Below are 23415 nucleotides of genomic sequence, written 5' to 3' on the forward strand. Positions count from 1 at the left end.
TTCAGTGTGATTGCTGATGGCACACTAACCCACCCATTCATTTCTATGGGGCCACGCACACATCAGTGTTTTTTGCGGATCCGTTGTTCCATTCTGCAAATTATAGGGCATGTCCTATCCCTATCCATTTTTGAGACACAACATGGTAGCCATCGGTGTGCTGTCCGCATTTTGCAGATGCGTTGCTAGAAAATGCTAGGAAAATCCGATCACTTGACCTTCCTATGGGTGCGGACAGTGAAACATTGACATGTGGAAACAACTCTGTTGAAATATATGAACATACGGAATGGTTGCGGAAGCAACTCTGAGGAATGTGGACACTTAAGATCTGTAGTTTGCGGCAATGGTCATGTGCAGGAGCCCTTCGTTTTCTGTAGCTGAGATTTTGGGATTTGGGAATTCTATAGTTGGAGCTGTATATGCTTTACTCTTCTAACCGTGAATGGGAAACTTCTGAGTTTGAAGTTGGAATACATAGAGAGCACTATGGTCCCTTTTATTCATAGGAATTCCTATGAAAGGATGGATAGAAATTCCTTCAGGAATTTTGAGGCAGATTTTGAACTGCCACTATTGTTTTTAACTTTTTTTTTTTTTTTTGTTGTTTGTTTGTGGCCGTTAAATATAATGCAAAAATCAGAAATGAGCATCGATTTCAATGGAATGTCAGAGGCACAAACCGCTCGAAGAAAGAGCATTCCGGTTGACTTTCTTTCTGTGAGCGGCCAAAAGCCGCCAGAGAAAAATAAGCCTCTGCCTTCTACTGAAATCAATGGGGGGCGATTTGGGCCATTTTTTTGGCACGGACTCCAGTGCGGTTTCCTTCTCCATATCAGCGCCAAAAAACTCAGCGTGAACTTTTCACTTTATTTTTCCTTCAATGTAACGTTGGATCTGTAACAACTAACGTTCTAGTGTTCAACTACCCATAATCTGAGAGAGGGCAAAAAGCACGGCGCCACATGGGGCAGGTCACAAAATATAAATGAACATCAAGACATATTTGATGATCACTGCTCACCTGTTAAAGTTGTGCAACGACGGGCACAACGCTGGTGAAAAACAATTAGTGGATGAGGTGAAGCTGCAGCCGGGTTCAGAAGCCGCTCCGCTGGGCAAGGAAACTGCTAAAATAGGAAGTGAGGTAGGTAGAAAAATAGACCAAAGCATAGCGCTGCTACCATCAAAAGAAGGTGGTATAAATAATAGTTCAAGCTTTTATTGTGCAGACAATGCGTTTCAACACAGAACAGTCGCCAGGTCAGATACAAGAGGAAACCACTACCCAGAAGGCTCCTGAAAATGTGAACTCCACTGACATTTGAGTTGCTGTGCTATGTACAGTTTACAAAGCATTGCAGAGCTGAAATAAATCATTTTTCTCAACATATAGGGTACGTCCATATGTACTGCAAACGCTACAAATGTCTGTCCGGAAACTGACCCACAGTGTGGATTTTCAATCTGCAACATGTCAATTTCCCTTGCGAAAACACTGTAGAATTTCTGCACAGAACATCTGGTTGGAATATCGCAGGGTTTCTGCTACGTGTGGACCTGACGTTACAGCGGATTATGGCACCTGTCATTACTATACATGCTGGTTTCTGTTTTTTCCATGGATTGTGATACTGATGCAAAGAGAACAGCCCAAATGATGATATCCACTTGTGTCTCCGTAGATAGAAATATGCGTGGAGTGTACGATTAGGATTAACTCTGTAGCTTCACCTGTGACCAATAATTCTCTCTCTTAATATGCAGCCTTCTGACGACGACACAATCAGCCTTCACTCTCAGGTATCAGAATCAAGAGACCAGGCACTGAAAAATGACAATCATTTACTAGGCAGTAAACTGGACTCTCATAAAGGTAACCATTTATAATGAGGGTTGATTCTGACCTTCTGTAAGGGCCTGTTTGTGTTGTGTTTGTACAAAAATCACATATACCTTCAAATTGTCATCTGAGATTTTTTATTTTTTTTATTCTTTGCACTTTTACAAAATATTCCTATAACTGTTTCTATGTGAAATTTCATTGCATGCAGATAATATAATTGTACTTTTCTTTTTGTTTTTACACGCTGTTCCCCAGCTTTTGGTCCCTCCCTATCCCACAAAGAATTTACAAAAACAAAAATATGCCCAGGGTATGGCATCCCGCAAAAAAGTGCAGCATTTGCTGCTGTGGTAAAATATGGAAACCACAAGTGCCTGTAAACCTACCAAAAGAGATCTCCGATAATATGGCGATTGTAGAATAATCTTACAGTAGAACTCTAAGCTTGTACCTCAAATATAAAACTTCTAACATGGACCAGTTTCTCATTTCACCCTAAAGTGAATGACACATACAAGCACGCTCACATTCCGCTTCTATTAGTGCTTATACAAGGGGAACAAACTCCCACCACTTTAAAACATAGAATAAGCTCTTTAAATGTACATATAGTTTAGTAAAAGTTTTTTTTTTTGTTTTTTTAAATCGGTGGAGATCTAGTTTCTGGGATTAGCCCATACACTGCTAACCCCATCTCTCCCAGGAAAATCAGATCAATGTAGAAGGGGCACAGCGTTCGACTGAGTACTTCTGCCCTTTTGTTGTAGCAATTGGCCGGGGTGATTTGGGGTTGTTCTCACCGCCCAGACCTCCACAGATCAAAGCTTCCGACGCGTCACTGACCTGTAAGAAATTTTGTGTAACGACATGGATGGTTTTTCACAAAAACAAAAAAGCAACATTGTGTGGCATTGGCCAAGATCCAAAATACACATTTTTATTTTAATGGTAAGGCTAAATTCTCACATTGCATATTTTTTGGAGATTTTTAAGCCAAAGCCAGAAGTGGATCCAAGAGGAAGGAGAGGTAGACTTTTTTTTTTTTTCCTTTTTTCCTTTTTTATATTTCCTATTCCTTTTGAAACCACTTCTGGCTTTGGCTCAAAAATTTGCAACATCTACGCCATGTGTGAATCCAGCCTTAAATGATTCTGATCTCTCTCGTTTACGTCATTAACTTTTAACAATGCAGGTCACGATCAGGAGATTTATGACTATGACCCCAGCGCTGAAGATACTGCTTTGTCTGACCATGGTGATGTCCAGCTTACTGGTCCCTTTGTTTCTTATATTAAGGTAGTTGCAGTACAATTGTCAATTGTGTTCTCTATCTTTTCTGTTGTGGAGTTCGGAGTCCTGATCCATTTACTTATCTTTAAGGAAAGAGGGAAACTGAATGATAAATCAGAGAGACTTGAAGAGAATGAAGAATGGGAAGAAGAGCAAAGGTAGATTTCCCATTTAAAAAACCCGTGATCCATGCACTCCAATACTCCATGGAGAACGTGCTTATATTTTTGACTGGTCCAATGTTAAACTTGTAAACTGAGAACTCTCCATGACAGATTATGAAGTGTCATGTCTCTGTCTAGAGGGGGAGACCGTAGACTGATTTTATAGTTTTTTAGAATTGGAGTCAGTATTTTTATATAAAAAGCCTGCTAACCCCGCCCCACATAGTGACCGCTCTTCCTGCATAGAAGCTCATACATAGAGCGCTGCAGCATAGGAGGCCTCGTAGATTGCACTTTATTACTTCATTATTTCATCTTGTTTGCCTAGTGGATAATAATGGTCAGCTAGAAAAGTGTGGATTCACCTGCTTTTGCCACCATAATATTAAAGGGAACCTGTCAGCAACTTTATGCCGCCCTCTCTCGTTTAATCACAACTGGGGTAAAAGTGCTTTTAGTCAGCCTGATACTGGCCAGAAAAACGAGCGCCATTCCACTTTACAGCTTGTTGATCGGCGCTCGTTAACCCCTTTCACAAGGAGCAATAATCATTAATGTATGGAGGCGAGCGATTGTTAATTGGAATTGTTCGTCCACCTGCATTTGCATCATGTCGGCAACACATCTCTGTTTACACGGGGCCATGTGCTGCCGACAATGATGATATTTTTACATTCGTTTTATTTCAATTGTTGCAATCAGGATAAATATACATATCGACATAGATTTTCAGTGCACAAACCAGAGAATATAACCGAGCATAGGCAGTAGAAATATTCCAAGTGCCATAGCAACCTTTCAAAAGATGTTTACATTTATAAATCAGTATTCACATAAGGAACAAAGCGTGTTGTCGGTGCCACCTTATAGTACATGCTCAAATATAGAACAGTATATAACCATCAGAACAGATCATAAAACCGCATTATAAGAAATCTCAAGGAACTCGTCAAGAGTCTCCCATATCAATAGTCAGTGGCGTCCGTCCAGAAGACAATGATCATATTTAGTGCTGCATAAACGATCGGATCAGTCAATGAACGAGTGTTTCCCCATTAATCGTCTGATCATTGCTCTCGTTACACAGGGCAATGATCGGGAACAAGCGTTTGTATGAATGCCCCATCATTGTCCGGTATAAAATGGCCTTTAGAGCATAGGCTTCTATTGGGCACCTACTCTGGTTCTGATGGACTGCGTGATGTTCAGATGATACGTCTTTAATAGAGGATGCAAAAAAGCACCCGCGTTACACCTGTGAAAGTGGCCTAAAACTGCATCTATGGAAAATCACATGACCAGAACACTGGAAAAAACCCATGATCATGACTAAAATGCAAAAATCCTTAGGGATAGGCTGTAAATAGCAGATCGGTTGGGGTCTGAGTCCTAACACCCCACCGATTAGCTCAGTTGAGGGACTGTGGCGCTGTCACCTTTATTATTTACCAGTCACAGCACCATACATTCGGTAGCGGTTGTGCCTGGTACTGCAGGTTAGTCTTATTCAAGTGAATTGGACAGAGCTTTAATTCCTGGCATAGACTATACCACTTCAGTCAGCTGATCGAGGGGGTGCCGTGAGTTTGACTTCCACCAATGAAAAATTGATGGCCTAACCTAAGGATAGGCCATCGATATCAAGGTTACAGAAAGCCCATTAAGGGGTTTTCCAAGATTCAAGCGACTGTTGGAAAACCCCTTTGTTGTGTTACCACATCACTCTGCCTCACTCACTCAGCTTCTGTTTATAATGCCGGGTAGTGACGTGATGTTCAACTCAACAGCACACCACATTGCCAAGGCAGCCAATCATGGTTACGGCACTGATGTTGCATCCTAGCAGTGTCATGAAATAGTCTATAGTCAGACGTAAGCTGTACACGCTGGATGTGTTCTATTCAGCCACCCAGTCCATTGATAATGGAAGAGTATAGATTGTTTATCTGGTTTATTGCACAGGGATGTTTTTATTTTCCATCAACATCTTTGTGTTTTTTTAATTTTTTTTCCAGTTGCATGTTAAAGCATCACTCTGATAATTTTTTTAAATCTTTTACTCCTGCCCTCCTTTTGGAATAGGGATGCACGATGCATGGGAACTTCGATACGTTTTCGATACTCTGCATCCCCAAACTATTCGATACAGTTATTTCATGTATTTCGATACTTAGCTGTGCGGCCGCACAGCTCAGTATTGTAACACATGAGTGTATGAGAACGGAGCTGCGACTGTGAAATACAGCCATCGCCCCGCTCCTGAGTCCTGATAACAAGTGCGCGGGGTAAGGATGATGTGATGCAGCCGGCGCTGCACTAATGATTGCCTGCACTGAAGACAGAACATGGCGGGCATACTACAAAACACCCCCATGTTCTGTCTTCAGTGCCTGAACCGCCGCTCATTAGTGCAGCGCCGGCCGCATCACCTCATGCGGACCGCGCACGCACTTTCTGTTAGGAGCAGGGCAATGACTGTATTACACAGCCGCAGCCCCGCTGGCGGAGATGAGAGAAACCTCTCATCTCCTGCGCTATTCCCGTGAATGCTGCGATCACAGCTGACTGCAGCATTCAGGGGAAAATGAGAAGGGGGGATGCCCCTTGGATCGTGTCACAGGGAATTCCTGTGACGTGTTTGAGGGACATACCATATATGGGCAGACAGCCCAGGGTCCATTGAAGAACCCCAGGGCTCGAATACCATATTTCCTGTTAGGGCATACCTATCTGTACACAGGCTAATGTACTGGAATATAGATATATGCCTGTACATTAAAGTTTAAAAAATAAAGTAATGTTAAATTTAAAAAAAAACACGTACACCTTTTTTACAATAAACATTAAAATAAGTCTCAATACATAAAACATACACACATTCAGTATTGGCGCGGCCGTAATAACCTGCACAACAATTTTTTTGCATCATTTATGATGTGTACGCTGTAAAAAAAAATAGAATAAAAACTGCTTTCGATCACTTATTAATGTGAGGCGCGAGGTGTGATGAATCTAACCTCCATGTGCCTCACATTAATAGTAATTTACACCATCATGTACCTTACACATTAACCCGTGACTGAGAAACATGATGTTGTTAATTACTATTAATGTGAGGCACATGGAGGTTGAATTCAAAATCACACCTCGCGCCTCACATCACAAAACGGAAGAACTTTTTTTTTTATTACTGTTGGCAAAGTATCGAATTGGTATCGAAATCGCAATACTAAACGAAGTATCGGTATCGAAGTCAAAATTCTGGTATCGTGACATCCCTATTTTGGAAAGTACACCCAGTAAAAGGTAGGGCAGGTTATTATACCTCTTATTGGCTGCTTTGTTGCCTCCTCTGATCCCAGCTACCGGTATGTCACGTGACCGCACAGTGACTACCCGATTCCTCCAGCGTTTGCTGTGTGGACCAGAAGTCACTCTCTCTATGTAACTCGCGTTGACCGTCTTCTAGAATTTGACTTCCTCTCCACACAGCAGATGCTGTAGGAATCGGGTAGTCACTGTGCGGTCATGTGACATACCGGTAGCTGGGATCAGAGGTAATAGTACGGCAACAAAGCGCCCGGTCAGAGGATTACCTGCCTGACCATTACCGGGTGCTGAGATAAAAAAAATCATGATAATTATGGGCGTGTTGCTTTTTATTTAATTCTAAACCTACTCATACTCCGCTTAAAACAGACTGGCATATATTAATTCATTTTATTTTTTTACATATTAGGCTTCAGAAGGAACAATTATTAGAAGAGGAAGAAGAGGATGAAATAAAGGAAGTTACAGACCTGAGGAAAATAGCAGCACAGTTGTTACAGCAAGAAAAGCACAACAGGTAGTGTAGATAGTGAATTTTCTATTGTAACCAAGAACTACTACTGTGTCACACTGATACAGGGAAGTCGTTTTAGCGTTACAGGTTCTGCTTCAAGAGCCATAGTTTCCTACATTCTTACTATGGTGAAAACCCTGAAAAATGTGACTTCTCAAAGAACCCCTACATCTACCCCGTGTCTACAGATCTTGTCTTCTGGGAGACCCCCTAACCAGCTTCCATGGAGCCCCATGTGCAAAACGCTGTCCTAGAGATAAAAATATTGCAGTGGCTGATGCGCCACCTGCTGTACAGAATCTGTAATGTTGAATCCATAGATGTGTTGAAAACCAGATAAGCTCCACATTTAGAACCATTTCACTACTATTCTCTAATCTATGCAATTGTTTTGTGTATGGGCTATCGGTAGTAATCCTATTAACGGGTAATTTAAATTACGATTTTGTCTCTACGCCTATTTAACAGTACATTGGTTCTGTGGATATTTAGAGTAGAGGCGCTCCCACTATGCCAACCAGAAAATTGACACAGCCCCTCATTCCACTTTATTGAGAGAATCCAGGATATTGTAAACACAGGTATAATTTCCTGCTTGCAAGAAATATATGAAACATAGATTCTTCAAAGGTATGTAATGGTAACTAATCTTGGGACTAGGTTTTAAGCATTTATAATATTGGTGGTCTTTGTTACTGAGAGGATGGACATGGTCCTTGGCATGTTGGGTGCACATTGACATAAGGGAAACTTCTTTTTCCCTTGTACTTTTATCACTTTTGCCTCTTGCTCTTTTCTGTATGCGTGTCTGTCAGCATGGTTTATTAACGCTTGGCATGCAGTGCAACAATTTTGGGTTTTAATGCCCATCTTAACTATTTAAAGTGTTCCTCTAATTCAATTCTCCCGCCCAAAGGCTCAGGGTGCACGCTGGGCAGTATAGTTGCCGAAACGTACGAAGCCCAGACGGTCTCTTGCAGGGATTCTATTAACCCCTTCCCCATTTGGACGTTCCTGTACGTCCATTTTAGTGGTGCATTCCCACAAATCTACCTACAGTTACATTGAGCATCGCGGGCATCGGCTGACATATACAGCCAACATCCCACTGCAATGGCCAAGATCTATGTTCCGATCCTGGGCGTTTAAATACATTTAAATAAAGTTTTTTAATTAAAACCCATTTTCTCAACAACAAAAAAAATACACTTATGTGGCATCGCTAGAATCTTAATGACCCATACAATAAAGTTATCACATTATTTCAACCACACAGTAAATGGCTTAAAAAAAAATCCCCCACCAAAAACGGCAGAATTTTTTTTTCTATTCTTGCCTCAAATATATAGTTAACAAAGGTAATCAATAATTTATATGAACCCCAGAATGTTTCTATTAAATATGACTCTTCCTGCAAAAAACAGGCCCTTATACAGCAAAATCAATGGAAAAATAAAGTTTTGGGTCTTGGAATGTCGCGGCATTAAAAAAAACAACTTTTTTTCCAATGAAACGTGCTTTTATTATTTAAAAGTAATAAAATATAAATAAGGCTTGGTTCACATCTGCGTCAGGGCTCCTTTCCGTCGGAGCAGAGCCCTGACTGACAAGTTTCCATCACCATTGATTTCAATGGTGACTGATCCGGTGAAATCAGTTTCTGCTTTGTTTGTCTCCGTTGTGCAGGGGTTCTGTCGTTTTGACCGGATGGATAGTGCAGTCGATTACGCTATGGCAAAACGACAGAACCCTGAACAGAGACAAACTGAAATCATTGGCACCGGATCCATCATCCATAATGAAAACTGAAACCTACGGTTTCAGTTTCAGTCAGGGCTCCGTTCCGATGGAAAGCTCCGATGGAACGGATCCCTGACGCAGATGTGAACGAAGCCTAAGCTATAAATATTTGGTATTGGCGTAATTGTACCGACCCATAAAATAAAGGCAACATGTTATTTATCCTGCATGGTGAACAGCACAGAATTTATAACGCATTAACCGTGGCGGACTTGCAGTTTTTTTTCCATTCTCCCTCACAAAGGGTTGATTTTAAAAGTTAACTATTAAATGGAGCCATTGAAAAATACAACTACGTCAATGGAAAAACAAAAGCTTTGGTTCTCGGAATGCAGTGGTCCAAAAAACCCAAAAAATAAGTTGTGACCGGCCCAAAATAAGCTCGGTCCTGAAGGGGTTAAAATAGGGCTCGTGGATGAGACGATCTGTGCATCATACGATATCCCAAATTTACTGCCAAGAATTGAAGGGACGCTTTACCGCTGTTCTGATTTTATTCTTCCCTCCACTGTCCTTAATCATGACATTTAATCTGTTTCTTCTTTCCCTTCCTGACAAAACTAACTCCTCTTCACTTTCCGAACTATCTCCTACTACTTTCTCCATCTTTGGGTTTGGTTGGTTTGATTGAAATGTGTCTACAGACGGAGGCCTTTAAGTTATAGAACTTCGTTCAGTGAAAAGCTCTTCCAGAGGACAAGAGCCGCTGGGCGGGCATCAAGGTATCGCATTTTAAGAGATTTTTCTTTTCGGTAAACTATAAAGTGTTCAGCCGATTTTATTGTGGCTGTATTTAATTGCACGCTTCCTAAAATGGATTTATTTTCTGATCTGATGTGTAAAATCATTATGAAAAATCCTATGCTGCTCCAGCTGCAGACCGAGCCCTGCGCTACCAGAGATTTTCTGCAGCAATTCCGTTATATGTGGTCCGGTGCAGGAGTGCAGCACGGGTGTCTGTGCTGCTGGAGCTCAGAAAGAAAGACTTTGCTAATCAACCATGTGATTTTTCATTTATAACTGGAGGTACACTTGAAATCTTTAATACAACATGTGTTAGAATTATGCGGTGTTTGCTCCCTGTGTGCTCCGCTATCCTCTGCACGTGGATGTTTTGTTAGACTATGTATAGCATGTGAATGTAAATCAAGGCAATCAACTTGTCAGCTTCATGTTTGTTAGGCCTTATTCACACCAACATATTTCACATCAGTTTGCTGTTCGTTTAAATAACTGACAGCACGTCGACCAATGCAATTCAATGGAACTATTCACACATCCATGTTTTTTCACGAAGCGTGTGTTCGTTACGTGAAACTCTCCACGTGTCCTATTATGGTCCGTTTTTGCGGATAGGTCTCACCCATTAAAGTCTATGGGTGCCGAAAAAAAAAAAAAAGAACTTCAGAGAAAAGTAAAACCAGGAGCAGAACGGGTGACACACAGAAACCACACTGATGCAACACGTATAGTCATATACATGAAAAACAACTTTATTTTATTTATTTTTTGTGGCTGCAATTTTGACACACTGTAGAATAAGGTCTTTGTATACCAGCAACACATCCTGTTAGGTCTAGAATTATTTGGACAGTGACAAGTTTTGTCATTTTAGCTATTTACCAAAACTTATTGAATATACAGTTATATAATGAATATGGGCTTAAAGGGCAGACTCTCAGCTTTAATTTGAGGGTGTTCACGTCCTAATTTGAGGAAGGGTTTAGGAATTACAGCTCTTTCATATGTAGCTGCCTCTTTTTCAAGGGACCAAAGGTAATTGGACATTTAGCTCAAAAGCTATTTAATGGGCTGCATGGCCTATTCCCTTCTTAATCCATCATCAATTAAGCAGGTAAAGGGTCTGCAGTTGATTCCAGGTGTGGCATTTGCATTTGGAAGCTGTTGCTGTGAACCCACAACATGCGGTCAAAGGAGCTCTCAATGCAAGTGAAACAGACCATCGTTAGGCTGAAAACAATTAAGAAATCAATCAGAGAGAGAGCACAAATGTTAGGAGTGGCCAAATCAACAGTTTGGTACATTGTTGAAAAAAAAACAAAAGAGCGCGCTGGTGATCTCGTGAACGCCAAAAGGCCTGGACGTCCACGGAAGACAACAGTGGTGCATGATCGCAGAATCCTTTCCATGGTGAAGAAAAACCCCTTCACAACATTTACCCAAGTGAAGAACACTCTCCTGGATGTAGGTGGATCAGTATCTAAGTCTACCATAAAGAGAAGACTTCATGACAGCAAATACAGAGGGTTCACCACAAGGTGCAAGCCATTAATCAGACTCCAATATAGAAATGCCGGATTAGACTTTGCCAAACAACATGTAAAGAAGCCGCCCAGTTCTGGAACAGCATGAAACTAAGATCAACCTGTACCAGAATGATGGGAAGAGAGAGAGCAAAACAAACTTTCTGTCCAAACTAAATGGCTCCTTTAAATGTGGTCACTCACGGTGTCTCTGTTGCAACAGCATCACCCACAAGAAATATACATATGCATCCACTGTTACAAAAGAATTATTTCCTATTAAGTCATTTCTCAATTGCAGTAGCTCTTATGTGATCTATCTAATGGAATGCACTTGCCAATTACAATATATAGGGAGAACCACACAATGCCTGCGTTCCAGATTAAATAAACCGATTTAATGTGAATACGGGTTTTCTAAAACATAGCGTGTCCTGTCATTGCTCCCAGGTACACAATTGCCAATTTAATCAAATCAATATCACACCAATATCCATCCAGATGTTCCCAATAGGTTCAGCAAACTCAGAGGGAAAACTATTGGATATTCAAACTACAAACACTACATCCAGGGGGTCTTAATGACATCTCTGAGTCTACATTAGACTAATATATCCCAATTCCAGGCAATGAGAACAATAAAAGCCATTGATAACATGTTCATAACATTGTAAATAAAATTATTTTTAATGGGTACTTCTTCTGGCATATCCACTATCATATATCGAAATCAATGTAATCCATTTGATGTAATTATTACCATTCACTATTTTACACAAGGCATTAGTCAAATAAGTACACATACAAGTATTTCTACTTCTTTGCAAACTTACCTGTAGTCTGTTTGGTCCATCACGTCCTGTTCCCTCTGATGTCATGACCATCCTAGGCCTCCGTAGTGTGACTGGTTGTCTAGGTCACGGAGACGCGTCTCAGCGGTCTCGTTGTAACCTAGCAACCCGATACAACTACTTTCATCATAAAGTTATTTCACTTTAAACCCATCAACAACATTGGAAGTTTTATTAACCATTTATATTAAAATGTCAGTCCAAAGCCTGTTTCATTTGTTTTAATGCACTGCAGATTAAAATACCGGGAATGTATTCTCAAGACCATCATTTTATGTTATTTTATGTAATTTATACATTTCATGCACCACCCTACTGTATCCCTATCACCAAGGGTCTATATCTGCAAACAAAACAATGTATTTATTTTAATAATGCTTCGTCTTTGTTTTAACTGTTTTTTACGATAGAACCGGGTGTGACGTCACGGTCGCACTCTGACCTCGGCAGACTTGGCGGTTTTTTCACTTCTGTTAATTCGAATTCACTCTGATATATAAGTGTCAGAAGTGTAATGTGTACATGGCCTGAGGAAGACGCTTGTTGAGCGTCGAAACGCGTAGCCACATCTCAAAATAAATGATATTATTATATCTGGACTCTACCGTCATCTTTACATTTTCACCACGCAGCACCGGCTCCAGACGATCCATTTTTTCCTTCCTTCAGAATGATGGGAGGAAGAAAGTATGGAGAAGGCTTGGAACGGCTCATGATCCAAAGCACAGCACATCCTCTGTAAAACATGGTGGAGGCAGTGTGACGGCGTGGTGGGGCCAGTGTGATGGCATGGGCATGCATGGCTGCCAAAGACACTGGGTCACTAGTGTTTATTGATAATGTGACTGAAGACAGAAGCAGCCGGATGAATTCTGAAGTGTTCAGTGATTTACTTTCTGCTCAGATTCAACCAAATGCAGCAAGGTTGATTGGACGTCGCTTCACAGGACAGATGGACAATGACCCAAAAAATACTGCAAAAGCAACCCAGGAGTTTATTATGGCAAAGAAGTGGAATATTCTGCAATGGCCAAGACAATCACCAGATCTCAACCCGATCGAGCTCCATTTCACTTGCTTAAGACAAAAGTTAAGGCAGAAAGACCCACAAACAAGTAACAACTGAAGACAGCGTCAGTAAAGGCCGGGCAAAGCTTCACAAAGGAGGAAACCCAGCGTTTGGTGATGTCCATGGGTTCCAGACTTCAGGCCGTCATTGCTTGCAAAGGATTCTCTACAAAGTATTAAAAAAAAAACAACATTATTTATGGTAATGTTCATTTGTCCAATTTACTTTTGAGCCCCTGAAATGAGGAGGTTGTGTAGAAAAATGGTTGTAATTCCTAAACCATTCACAGGATATTTTTGTTCATCCCCTTGAATTAATCCTGAAAGTCCACACTTCAATTGCCTCTCAGTTGTTTCATTTCAAATCCAATTTTTAATATTTTGGGCAATTAAAACTATACAATCAGCCAGTGAACGAGCGTTTGCTTTTTCATCGGTGGATCGTTGCCCTGTTTACACAGGGCGATTATCGGGAACCAGCATTCTGTGAACCCTTGTTTGCCTCCCTAAACTACAGTCCTACCCAATATTTGTAGTTCTTGGAGATTTAAAAAAGGCAGGCAGAGGAAGATCTTCAGATAGCGAGTACATTTTATTGCAGAGTCTTTATTTTTTCCAGATTTTACCACTATAGAGAGAGATGGCATTTCTCTCTTTGCCATCACTATCTGATCTGCAGGGGTCCCACCAATCACCAGGAGACCTGTTAGATCACATCAATTAAGCGAATGAAGTTTAAATCCTCCTAAAATTTTAGAAAATACCTTTTTAACCCCTTCCCGACATTTGACGTACATGTACGTCATGGAAAGCATTGACTTCCCGCAAAATGCCGTACATGTACGTCAAACGTTTGGCACCGGCTCAGAAGCTGAGTCGGTGCCATCATCGTCGGATCTCAGCTGTATCTTACAGCTGACATCCGACTGTAACGGCGGGGACCGAAATTAGCTTCGATCCCCGCCATTAACCCCTTAAGTGCAGCGCTCAAACGCGATCGCTGCACTTAAGGTGTTTGCAGCTCATCGGAGCCCCAGCAATGAAATTGCCGGGGTTCCGGTGGCTGCAATGGCAACCGGAGGCCTAATACTGGCCTCCCGGTCTGCCTAGCACCGAAGCCGGTCAAGATCCGCCCGGCGGCGGAGCCCGATCGGCTTCCGTAGCTGCCGGCAAGATGGCGCCGGGTCAGGAGCTGATCCGGCGTCATCAGCGGTGGATGTCAGCTGTACTGTGCAGCTGACATCCACCTGTAACGGCAGGAACCGGAGCTAGCTCCGATCCCTGCCATTAACCCCTTTGATGCAGCAATCGAAAGCGATTGCTGCATCGTAGCGGTTACAAGCAGATCGCCAGCCCTGACAGGCAATCGGGACTGGCGACTGCTGTTATGGCAACAGGAGACACAATGGTCTCCTGCTCTGCCATTACGGAAGCCGATTTAGGCCCCGCCGGGAGGCGAAGCCTAAACGGCTTGCTGTCAGTGAATGACTGACAGATCTAATACATTGCACTACATAGGTAGTGCAATGTATTAGAAAGAAAAAAATCTGACCGTTGGACCTTCAAGTCCCCTAGTGGGACTTGAGAAAAAGTGTAAAAAAAGTGCAAAAAATAAAAGTTTGAAAACAATAAAAGTTTCAAGTAATCAAATAACACACAATCCCCCTTTTACTCTTATCAAGTCCTTTATTATTGAAAAATAATAATAAACCATATGTATTTGGTATCGCCACGACCGTAACAACCTGAGGTATCAAAATATTGTATTTATTGCACGCGGTGAACAGCGTAAAAAAAACCCGTAAAAAACGTTACCAGAGTTTCTGTTTTTTGGTCACTTTGCCCTACAAATATTACAATAAAAAGTGATCAAAAAGTCGCACGTATCCAAAAATGGTACCTATAAAAACTATAGCTCGTCCCGCAAAAAACAAGCCCTCATACACCTCCGTCGACAAAAAAATTAAAAAGTTATGGTTCTCACAACTTAGCGACAGAAAAAATACATTCTTTTTACAAAAGTAATTTTATTGTGCAAAAAGTTGTAAAACATAAAAAAGTGCTATAAATTAGGTATCGCCAGAATCGTACTGACCCGCAGAATAAAGTTAACATGTAGTTTATAACGCGTGGTGAACGCTGTATAAAAAAAAAACAAAAAAAGCTGTGCCAGAATTGCGTTTTTTTGTTTACCTAGCATCCCAAAAAATAGGATAAAAGGTGATCAAAAAGTTGCATGTACCCCAAAATGGTACCAATAATAACTACAGCTCGTCCCGCAACAAACCAGCCCTCATACCGCTACATCTATGAAAAATAAAATCAGTTATGGCTCCAATAAGTCAGGAAATAAAAAAATATGCATTTGTGCCCGAGGGGAACATTTCTTCTGTTTCAAGAGGCGATTTATCAAGGACCTAAAATTAGGGAACCAGGAAGGGGAGGGCCCAAACATATCCTCTGGAAGCGACGGTGCCCGTATTCTACCAGGATAATACTTTCCCAGCAAAATTCCCCAAACTACAAAGGCGCGGAGTGTGGACCAAAAGGGGGATAAGAAATGTCACTATTTATCAGTGCGACACCGGCCTGTGCAGAAAGGATTGCTTCACAGCGTAACACACATCTATGGATTATTTTTATTTTTTTATACCACCTGACTATGCCCCTTATATACTCCGCCCCGCTTAAATGTACCCCCACATTATAAAACACCAGCAATACTCAAACAAATATAGTACCAAGCAAAATCCGCTCTCCAAAAGCCAAATGGTGCTCCCTCGGCCCTGAACCCTACAGTGTCCCCAAACAGCAGTTTCCTTCAACATATATGGCATCGTCATACCCGGGAGAACCCTTTTAACAATTTTTGGGGTGTGTGTCTCCAGCGTCATAAGCTGGGCATGACATATTTGCCACTGAATGGCATATCTAGGGAAAAATATACATTTTTAATTTGCACCATCCGCAGCGCATTCATTTATGGAAAAGACCTGTGGGGTGAAAATGCTCACTACACCCCTTAATTAATGCCTTGAGGGGTGCAGTTCCATAGTGGGGGTCACTTATCAGGGGTTTCTTTTTATTATTTCACATCTGAGCCTCTGCAGTTGTGAACCAATACTTTGTAAATCGCCAAATTAGGCCTCCACTCCGCATGGTACTCTTCACTTCTGAGCCCTGTCATATGTCCAGACAAAAGATTAGGGCCACATGTAGGGTGTTTCTAAAACCGGGAAACACCGCATAATAATTAGAGAGCTGTCTTGTTATGGTGGCACAAGCCGGGCACCACATATTGGCATATCTATGGAAAAAAATCCCATTTTCACTCTGCAACATTGAGCGCACACTAATTTCTACAAAACACCTGCAGGGTTAAAATGCTTACTACACCCCTTGGTAAATGCATTGAGGGGTGTAGTTTCCAAAATGGGGTCACTTCTGGGGGGTTTCCACTGTTTTGGGCCCACAGGTGCCCAGAAACCAATCCAGCAACATCTGCACTCCAAATGGCGGTCCTTCCCATCTGAGCCCTGCGGTTTGCCCAAACAGCAGTTTATGACCACATATGGGGTATTGCCGTACTGAGGAGAAATAGCTTTACAAATGTTGGGTTCTTTTTTTCCTTTATTTGTTGAGAAAATGAAAAAATTTGCGCTAAAGCTACGTCTTATTGAAGAAAAAGGACTGTTTTTATTTTCACTGCCTAATTCTAACAAATTCTATGAAACATCTGTGGGGTCAAAATGCTCACTACACCCCTAGATGCATTCCTCAAGAGGTGTAGTTTCCTAAATGGAGTCCCTTTTTGGGCGTTTTCATTGTTTTGTCCCCTCAGGGGCTTTGCAAATGTGACCTGGCCTCCGCAAATCATTCCTGCTAAATGTGATCTCAAAAAGTCAAATAGTGCTCTTTCCCTTCTAAGCCCTGCCGTGTGTCCAAACAGCCGTTTATTACCACATGTGGGGTATTGTTTTACTCGGGAGAAATTTCTTTACAAATTTTATGGTGCTTTTTCTCCTTTAGTCCTTGTGGAAATGAAAAAAAATTAGCTAAACCTACATTTTATTTGAAAAAATGTAGATTTTCATTTTCACAGCCTACTTGCAAAAATTTCTGCAAAAAACCTGTGGGGTCAAAATGCTCACTACACCCCTAGATAATTTCCTCAAGGGGTATAGTTTCCAAAATGGGGTCACTTGTTTGGGGTTTCCACTGTTTTGTCCCCTCAGGGGCTTTGTAAATGCGACATGGCCTCCGCAAACCATTCCTTCTAAATGTGAACTCCAAAAGCCAAATAGCGCTCTTTCCCTTCTCAGCCACGCCGTGTCTCCAAACAACCGTTTATTACCACATGTGAGGTATTGTTTTACTCGGGAGAAATTGCTTTACAAATTTTGCGGTGCTTTTTCTCCTTTAGTCCTTGTGGAAATGAGAAAAAAAATCGCTGAACCTACATTTTCTTTGAAGAAATGTTGATTTTAATTTTCACGGCCTACTTCCAATAATTTCTGTAAAAAACCTGTGCGGTCAAAATGCTCACTACATCCCTAGATAATTTCCTTGAGGTGTGTAGTTTCCCAGATGGGGTCACTTTTGGGGGATTTTGACTGTTTTGGCACCGCAAGAGCCCTTCAAACCTGACATGGTGCCTAAAATATATTCTAACAAAAATAAGGCCCCAAAATCCACTAGGTGCTCCTTTGCTTCTGAGGCCGGTGCTTCAGTCCAGTAGCACGCTACGGCCACATGTGGGATATTTCCTAAAACTGCAGAAACTGGGCAACAAATATGGAGTTGCATTTTTCTGGTAAAACCTTCTGTGTTATAAAAAAAATTGTATTAAAAATTTATTTCTGCAGAAAAATATGAAATTTGTAAATTTCACCTCTACTTTGCTTTAATTCCTGTGAAATGTGTAAAGGGTTAAGACATTTTCTAAATGCTGTTTTGAATACTTTGAGGGGTGAAGTTTTTAAAATGGGGTGACTTTTTTGGGGTTTCTAATATATAAGGCCCTCAAAACCACTTCACAACTGAACTGGCCCCTGTAAAAATAGCCTTTTGAAATTTTCTTGAAAATGTGAGAAATTGCTGCTAAAGTTCTAAGCCTTGTGAGGTCATAGAAAAATAAAAGGATGTTCAAAAAACGATGCCAATCTAAAGTAGACATATGGGTGATGTTAATTAGCAACAATTTTGTGTGGTATAACTGCCTGTCTTACAAGCAGATACATTTAAATTGAGAAAAATGCTAATTTTTGCAATTTTTCGCTAATTTTTGGTGTTTTTCACAATTAAATACTGAACATATCGAGCAAATTTTGCCAGTAACATAAAGTCCAATGTGTCACGAGAAAACATTCTCAGAATCGCTTGGATAGGTGAAAGCATTCCGGAGTTATTACCACATAAAGTGACACATGTCAGATTTGAAAAATGAGGCTCTGTCAGGAAGGTCAAAAGTGGCTAAAGAGGGAAGGGGTTAAAGGGGGTTGTCTCACTATTTATTTTAAATGTGGCTAAATCCACATATAGTATAATTTTCCTGTACTTGCATTGTTTTTATTGAAAAATGACTCGTCCTGATGTGTTTTCTCCTATCTGCCCCTCTGATGTGGCGTTGTACTTTTTGATTGATTGGCGGACCTTCAGCCTGCCCCCACATGGCTGTCAGAGAGAAGAGGGCATTGGGAACATGTGGGTCAGCACAGTGCGGTCTCCCTACACAGCAGAGCCACACTGCTGCCGTGCACTATTTTTCAATCTATCAACTGCATGAACATCTCTTTCCTGCAATTTTGGCCTTACTTTAATATAGCATGCACTACTTTCTATCATAGGACAGGATATGAAAGGACTGAATGTAGTGCATGCTATAATAAAGTAAGGCCGGTGCTCCAGGAAAGCAGCAGTTCATTCCGCTTCTCCTGGTTCGGGAAGAGAGTCTTGGATGATCAGGGGGGTGAGGATAGGAGAAGCAGAGGACTGGGCTTTAGAAGAGTACAGCTGGAGGACGTAACTATTGACTTCAGTATCTTACCGAGTGCTCCATTAACATTACATTTACAAATCCATCTCTAGCCATACACCCTAGGATAAGACCATGCAGAATATTATTCGCCCGTTGTGCGGTTGCAAACAGCAACAATACTGCCTAGAGTGCACTCTCCATGCTCCGTCACGTTGGGTTTCAGATCAGTATTGGATGGACACTAGTTTAGACATTGGTACTTTGACTATTGTAAATGTTTGTGTTAATGATGTAGAGCGGTTTCATCTCTGCTTCTTGCCCCTCATGAAAGTCATATGACATTTAAGTTCTCTGAATTTGTCAGGGCAATTAGTTTAAAGGGGTCTTCTGACTGAGATCCAGCCTGCGACTCTGTTGTGAACTGTTAGTAGAAGGGAGTTTCCCCATTTTCTTACAGTAAAGCAAATTTGGCGACACTTAAAATTACGATTTTTATGCAGAGCCCCAATATATTATTTAAAGTGTTAATCGATGTGGTCACAAGTTCCCACTGTAAGTGCTAGAACATTTCATTAATAATGCAGCAATGGTGTTCAGAAGGGAGAAACTTCTTAGCATTAGGCCAAAGTTACTATGATAAAGGTTTCTGGGTTGGTTATAGAATGTATATATTGAAGGTATACATGCCATTCAGAATATGTGGGAAACTGGCTTACAACCCCTACTGGCAATGACTAGCACAACATGAGATGGGAGATTTAAAGGAAATGTTTTATTTAATCTTTCTCCAACAGGTGGCAGTGTAGTACCATGTAAAATTGTGTGTTTGTCCCTTAGACAGGAGGATGTTGCTGCTGATGGCGCTATAAAGTACTTTTGACAGTGTAGTTACTATTATTGCTAATAAATGCTGATATTTGCTTGATTAAATATTTGAACAGTAAAAATGGCGTAACACATAATTAGAACATTTTCATATTTCATTTAGAATTTGCATAAACTCATTGAGAAAAGAGCTTATGTTGTTGTTTGTGTGTTTTTTTTTTTTTTGTTTGTTTTTTTGTTCTTGAGCCTTTTAATTAGCAAAGTATTACAAGAAATATATGAATTCTGAACCTCTTGTATTTTCAGCTGCTCTTCGGGAGATCATTCACAATTGTCACCATGTAATTGGCAGGTAAAAACCTTCTTCTTTTGCATTACACTCCTGTGAGTTAAACATGTCTATGCATTCTCTAATTGGCACCATACTAATAATCACGGACTCTTGGGCCTCATGCACATGGCAGAACGGTGTACACAGAAAGTTTACAGCAATGCATGGAGGCAGGAAGGCTTCCTAGTTTGGATCTGTAAAGCCTCCTTGTGCTGTTGTACAGTCTCTGTCTGGTTCCTTTTTATACGGAGCGATTCTCCCCTTGAAGAAATGTATATGGGGAAAAGCTCCTATACATGCGGCGTCTAATGGATCATGTACAATGTTTCTTTGTCTGATTTGTGCTGAATCCAAAAGCGAAATAAAAAGCATCGGTATAAAATCCAGCTGTACATGGAGCTGTGGGCGGCCACACGGGGACAATATGTTGTATTACATGGTGCCCGATTAATCTGCGTCCGTGTACTACATTGTCGGCTCTTTTCAGTGGCTAATAAAGTGAGGTTCTGAGTTGTCCATCGATTCATGACATCCATATGTCATTATAGGGCCTAAAGTATTAAAAGTAACGATCTGTATCCTAATCTGTATCCTAATGTTCTGCAGGACGGGGAGAAGGACCGGATTAATGAGCAAGGATGGCCAGCAGCAGAGTGTGCAGTATGGCAGGCAGAGGAGAGGCGGCGGTCCAAACAGACCAGGAGGGAGTACTTTAAGGTACAAGGATTGGCATACGGCTTGTTAGTATGTATAGAATGGGTGTTTAGACTCACAATGTGAAGCCTATAGTAGATCAGGTCAGGGGAAATGCAATAAAGACCTGTAATGTAGCATATATGTTCTAACTAAATCCTCTTCATTCATGCAGTCTAGTTTTTATAGAAGTGTTTTCTTGTAAAAAAAAAAAAAAAAAAGACTGTTTAATGCCATTTTATTATATGAAGAAAATACTTCTGTACCAACCCCATAATGTTATCAAAAGATAAAAGGAACATTGCCAAAATACAGCCTGCCTTATACCGATGTCCCAGAGCAGGGAGATTGCAGTAGCCCTGTCGGTTATCATACATTAATGCATTCTACTATACTTACATTGTGTATATAAAACGACTACATAGACGTTTTCCTGATACGCCGGCCTGTAACCTTCACATGACATATTACCAACTCTGATTTTGTTTATTTTCACAGTACAAATCTTCTCGAAAGTGTTCAAGTGGAAATGACAATGATGAGGTGAGACACTCACAAAGGTCTTCTGTGTTCCGCCTGAGTTATGATTTTCACGCATGATCTACATGAAATACAGGTGTCTCTCACCCAATCCATTGCTTTCTTTATGCTTTGTTACTTTTTGGATCCCACACACGAGGTAGTTAGGTAAACCTGTGAGTGCCCTCCCTTGTAGGTTTCTGTAACTCCCATAGGGATTACGGTATGTTCACACTTGCATTGTGGCTTCCGTTCATAACTGAAGCAACAACACTCCATTGTATGATGGATATCACCTGCGACCGACAAATGACTGAGAAATGGGTCCATCTGGCTCCGGTGTGGTGTCAGTCGATTTGACGTTGCCTGTGATGGAGGCCTCGAATGGCGCCTTTGACGCAGATGTAAGCCGAGCCTTGACTGCATAATAATCTCTGAGAAGGGGAAAGTTTCCCCCCCCTGGTGAAATAACGGAATATCGCTGATGTATGCAATCACTTTCTGTTCTGTAGATTATATTAAAAGCCGTTATTTAAAGGGGAGCCCCATATTTGGGCCCAGTTTTTTAAATTTATGCAAAGCCTTAATTCTATCAATGGAAAGAGCAGATGGGCTGATACAACAGCTTCTCTTCTCTCCCCACTGACTGAATACAGGTGACGTGAAATAGTGCTGACTGCCGAGAGAGAAGGTGTGGGGAAATGGATCTCCCTGCAGTTTGTCTCCTCCCATTGCCTGAATTGTTCCTGCTTGTAAGGGAAGTGATTTGGTTATTAGATGCACATCGGGAAATTGTAGCTGGTGTATAGCCGTGACCTACAGCCTGTGGCTCTGCAGATGTTGTGGAGCGTTAACTTTCAGCATGGCTGGACTTGCTGTGAGTTGTCGTTTCGCAACAGCTGGAGAGCCACAAATTCAGGACCACTGATGTTTATGAACCTGCACTTTCAGTAACTCCTTCTAGTTTAGTAGCCAGGTAAGTCTCTGTAATACATTTTACAATATGAAATCATGGATCTCAATATTTTTATAAGTTTTATATTTAGAATTACTTCATTTTAACACCGTTTTTTGTCTCATTTCATTTTAGCAAAACAGTGATAGTGCAAATGTGTCACCCTCATCTCCTGTATCATCAGAGGTACATCTTCTGGTTTTTTTTTTCGGTTTTTTTTCTGTCACGTTTGTTTTTTTTCTTTCTTCAAAAGTTTCAATGCTTTTTAACGCATTTTAAGCTCAATTGTATTGTTCCTTTGTTAATACCAAACATGCCAGTTTATTTTTTGGTCCCGTCCCCTACCATTTTTTTTGTTTAGTGCGTTTGCCATGATTGGGAGATCATCATATTGTGAAATGGTCAATGGTAGGAGGGAGATGGTTTGGCAGCTCAGTGTTGGTAGAATTTCATCCATAGTCCTATACCTAAACTGGTTATGTAAAGTGCATTCGGAAAGTCTTCTGACCCTTTCACTTTTATCACACTTTGTTATGTTGAGGCCTTGTGCTGGAATTAAAAAAATATAAGTAAAACAAAGTTTTTCCCCGTCATTCTGCACTCAGTACCCCATAATAACAAAGTGAAAACAGAATTTTGGAAAGGTTTTTAAAGATGAACTCCAATTTTTCATGGACATAAGTATTCAGACCCTTTGCTATGACACTTGAAATTTAGCTCTGGAGCCCCCAATTTCTCTAGATCTTTGAAAAGTTTCTACACCTTGATTGCAGTCCACCTGGGATAAATTCATTTGATTGGAAATGATTTGGAAAGACACGCCCCTATCTATATAAGATCTCACAGCTGATAGTGTATATCAGAGCAAAAACCAAGCCATGAGGAGGAAAGAACTGCCTGCAAGCTCAGAGACAGGATTGTGTGGAGGCAGAGATCTGGAAAAGAGTACGTTTTTTCTTGTGCACTGAAAGTGGCCTCCATAATTTTT

The 23415-nt window shown here is 41.0% G+C and overlaps 1 protein-coding gene across 3 annotated transcripts in view; it reads left to right on the forward strand.

The window, feature by feature from the left end:
• Nucleotides 1-23415, forward strand: part of LRCH2 (leucine rich repeats and calponin homology domain containing 2) — an 84881-nt gene that overhangs the window by 31552 nt on the left and 29914 nt on the right. Inside the window, exons 8-16 of one of the 3 annotated variants that reach the window (XM_075835977.1) lie at nt 1768-1876; nt 3039-3142; nt 3227-3294; nt 7040-7147; nt 9589-9666; nt 20236-20281; nt 20867-20977; nt 21452-21496; nt 22563-22613. In XM_075835977.1, coding sequence (XP_075692092.1) covers nt 1768-1876; nt 3039-3142; nt 3227-3294; nt 7040-7147; nt 9589-9666; nt 20236-20281; nt 20867-20977; nt 21452-21496; nt 22563-22613 — 720 coding nt within the window. The remainder of the gene's footprint in view (nt 1-1767; nt 1877-3038; nt 3143-3226; nt 3295-7039; nt 7148-9588; nt 9667-20235; nt 20282-20866; nt 20978-21451; nt 21497-22562; nt 22614-23415) is intronic. The other 2 variants (XM_075835978.1, XM_075835979.1) reach the window with 2 other exon arrangements.

Source organism: Rhinoderma darwinii, chromosome 8 (genome assembly GCF_050947455.1).
Source record: "Rhinoderma darwinii isolate aRhiDar2 chromosome 8, aRhiDar2.hap1, whole genome shotgun sequence".
In the NCBI taxonomy this organism is placed as follows: domain Eukaryota; kingdom Metazoa; phylum Chordata; class Amphibia; order Anura; family Rhinodermatidae; genus Rhinoderma; species Rhinoderma darwinii.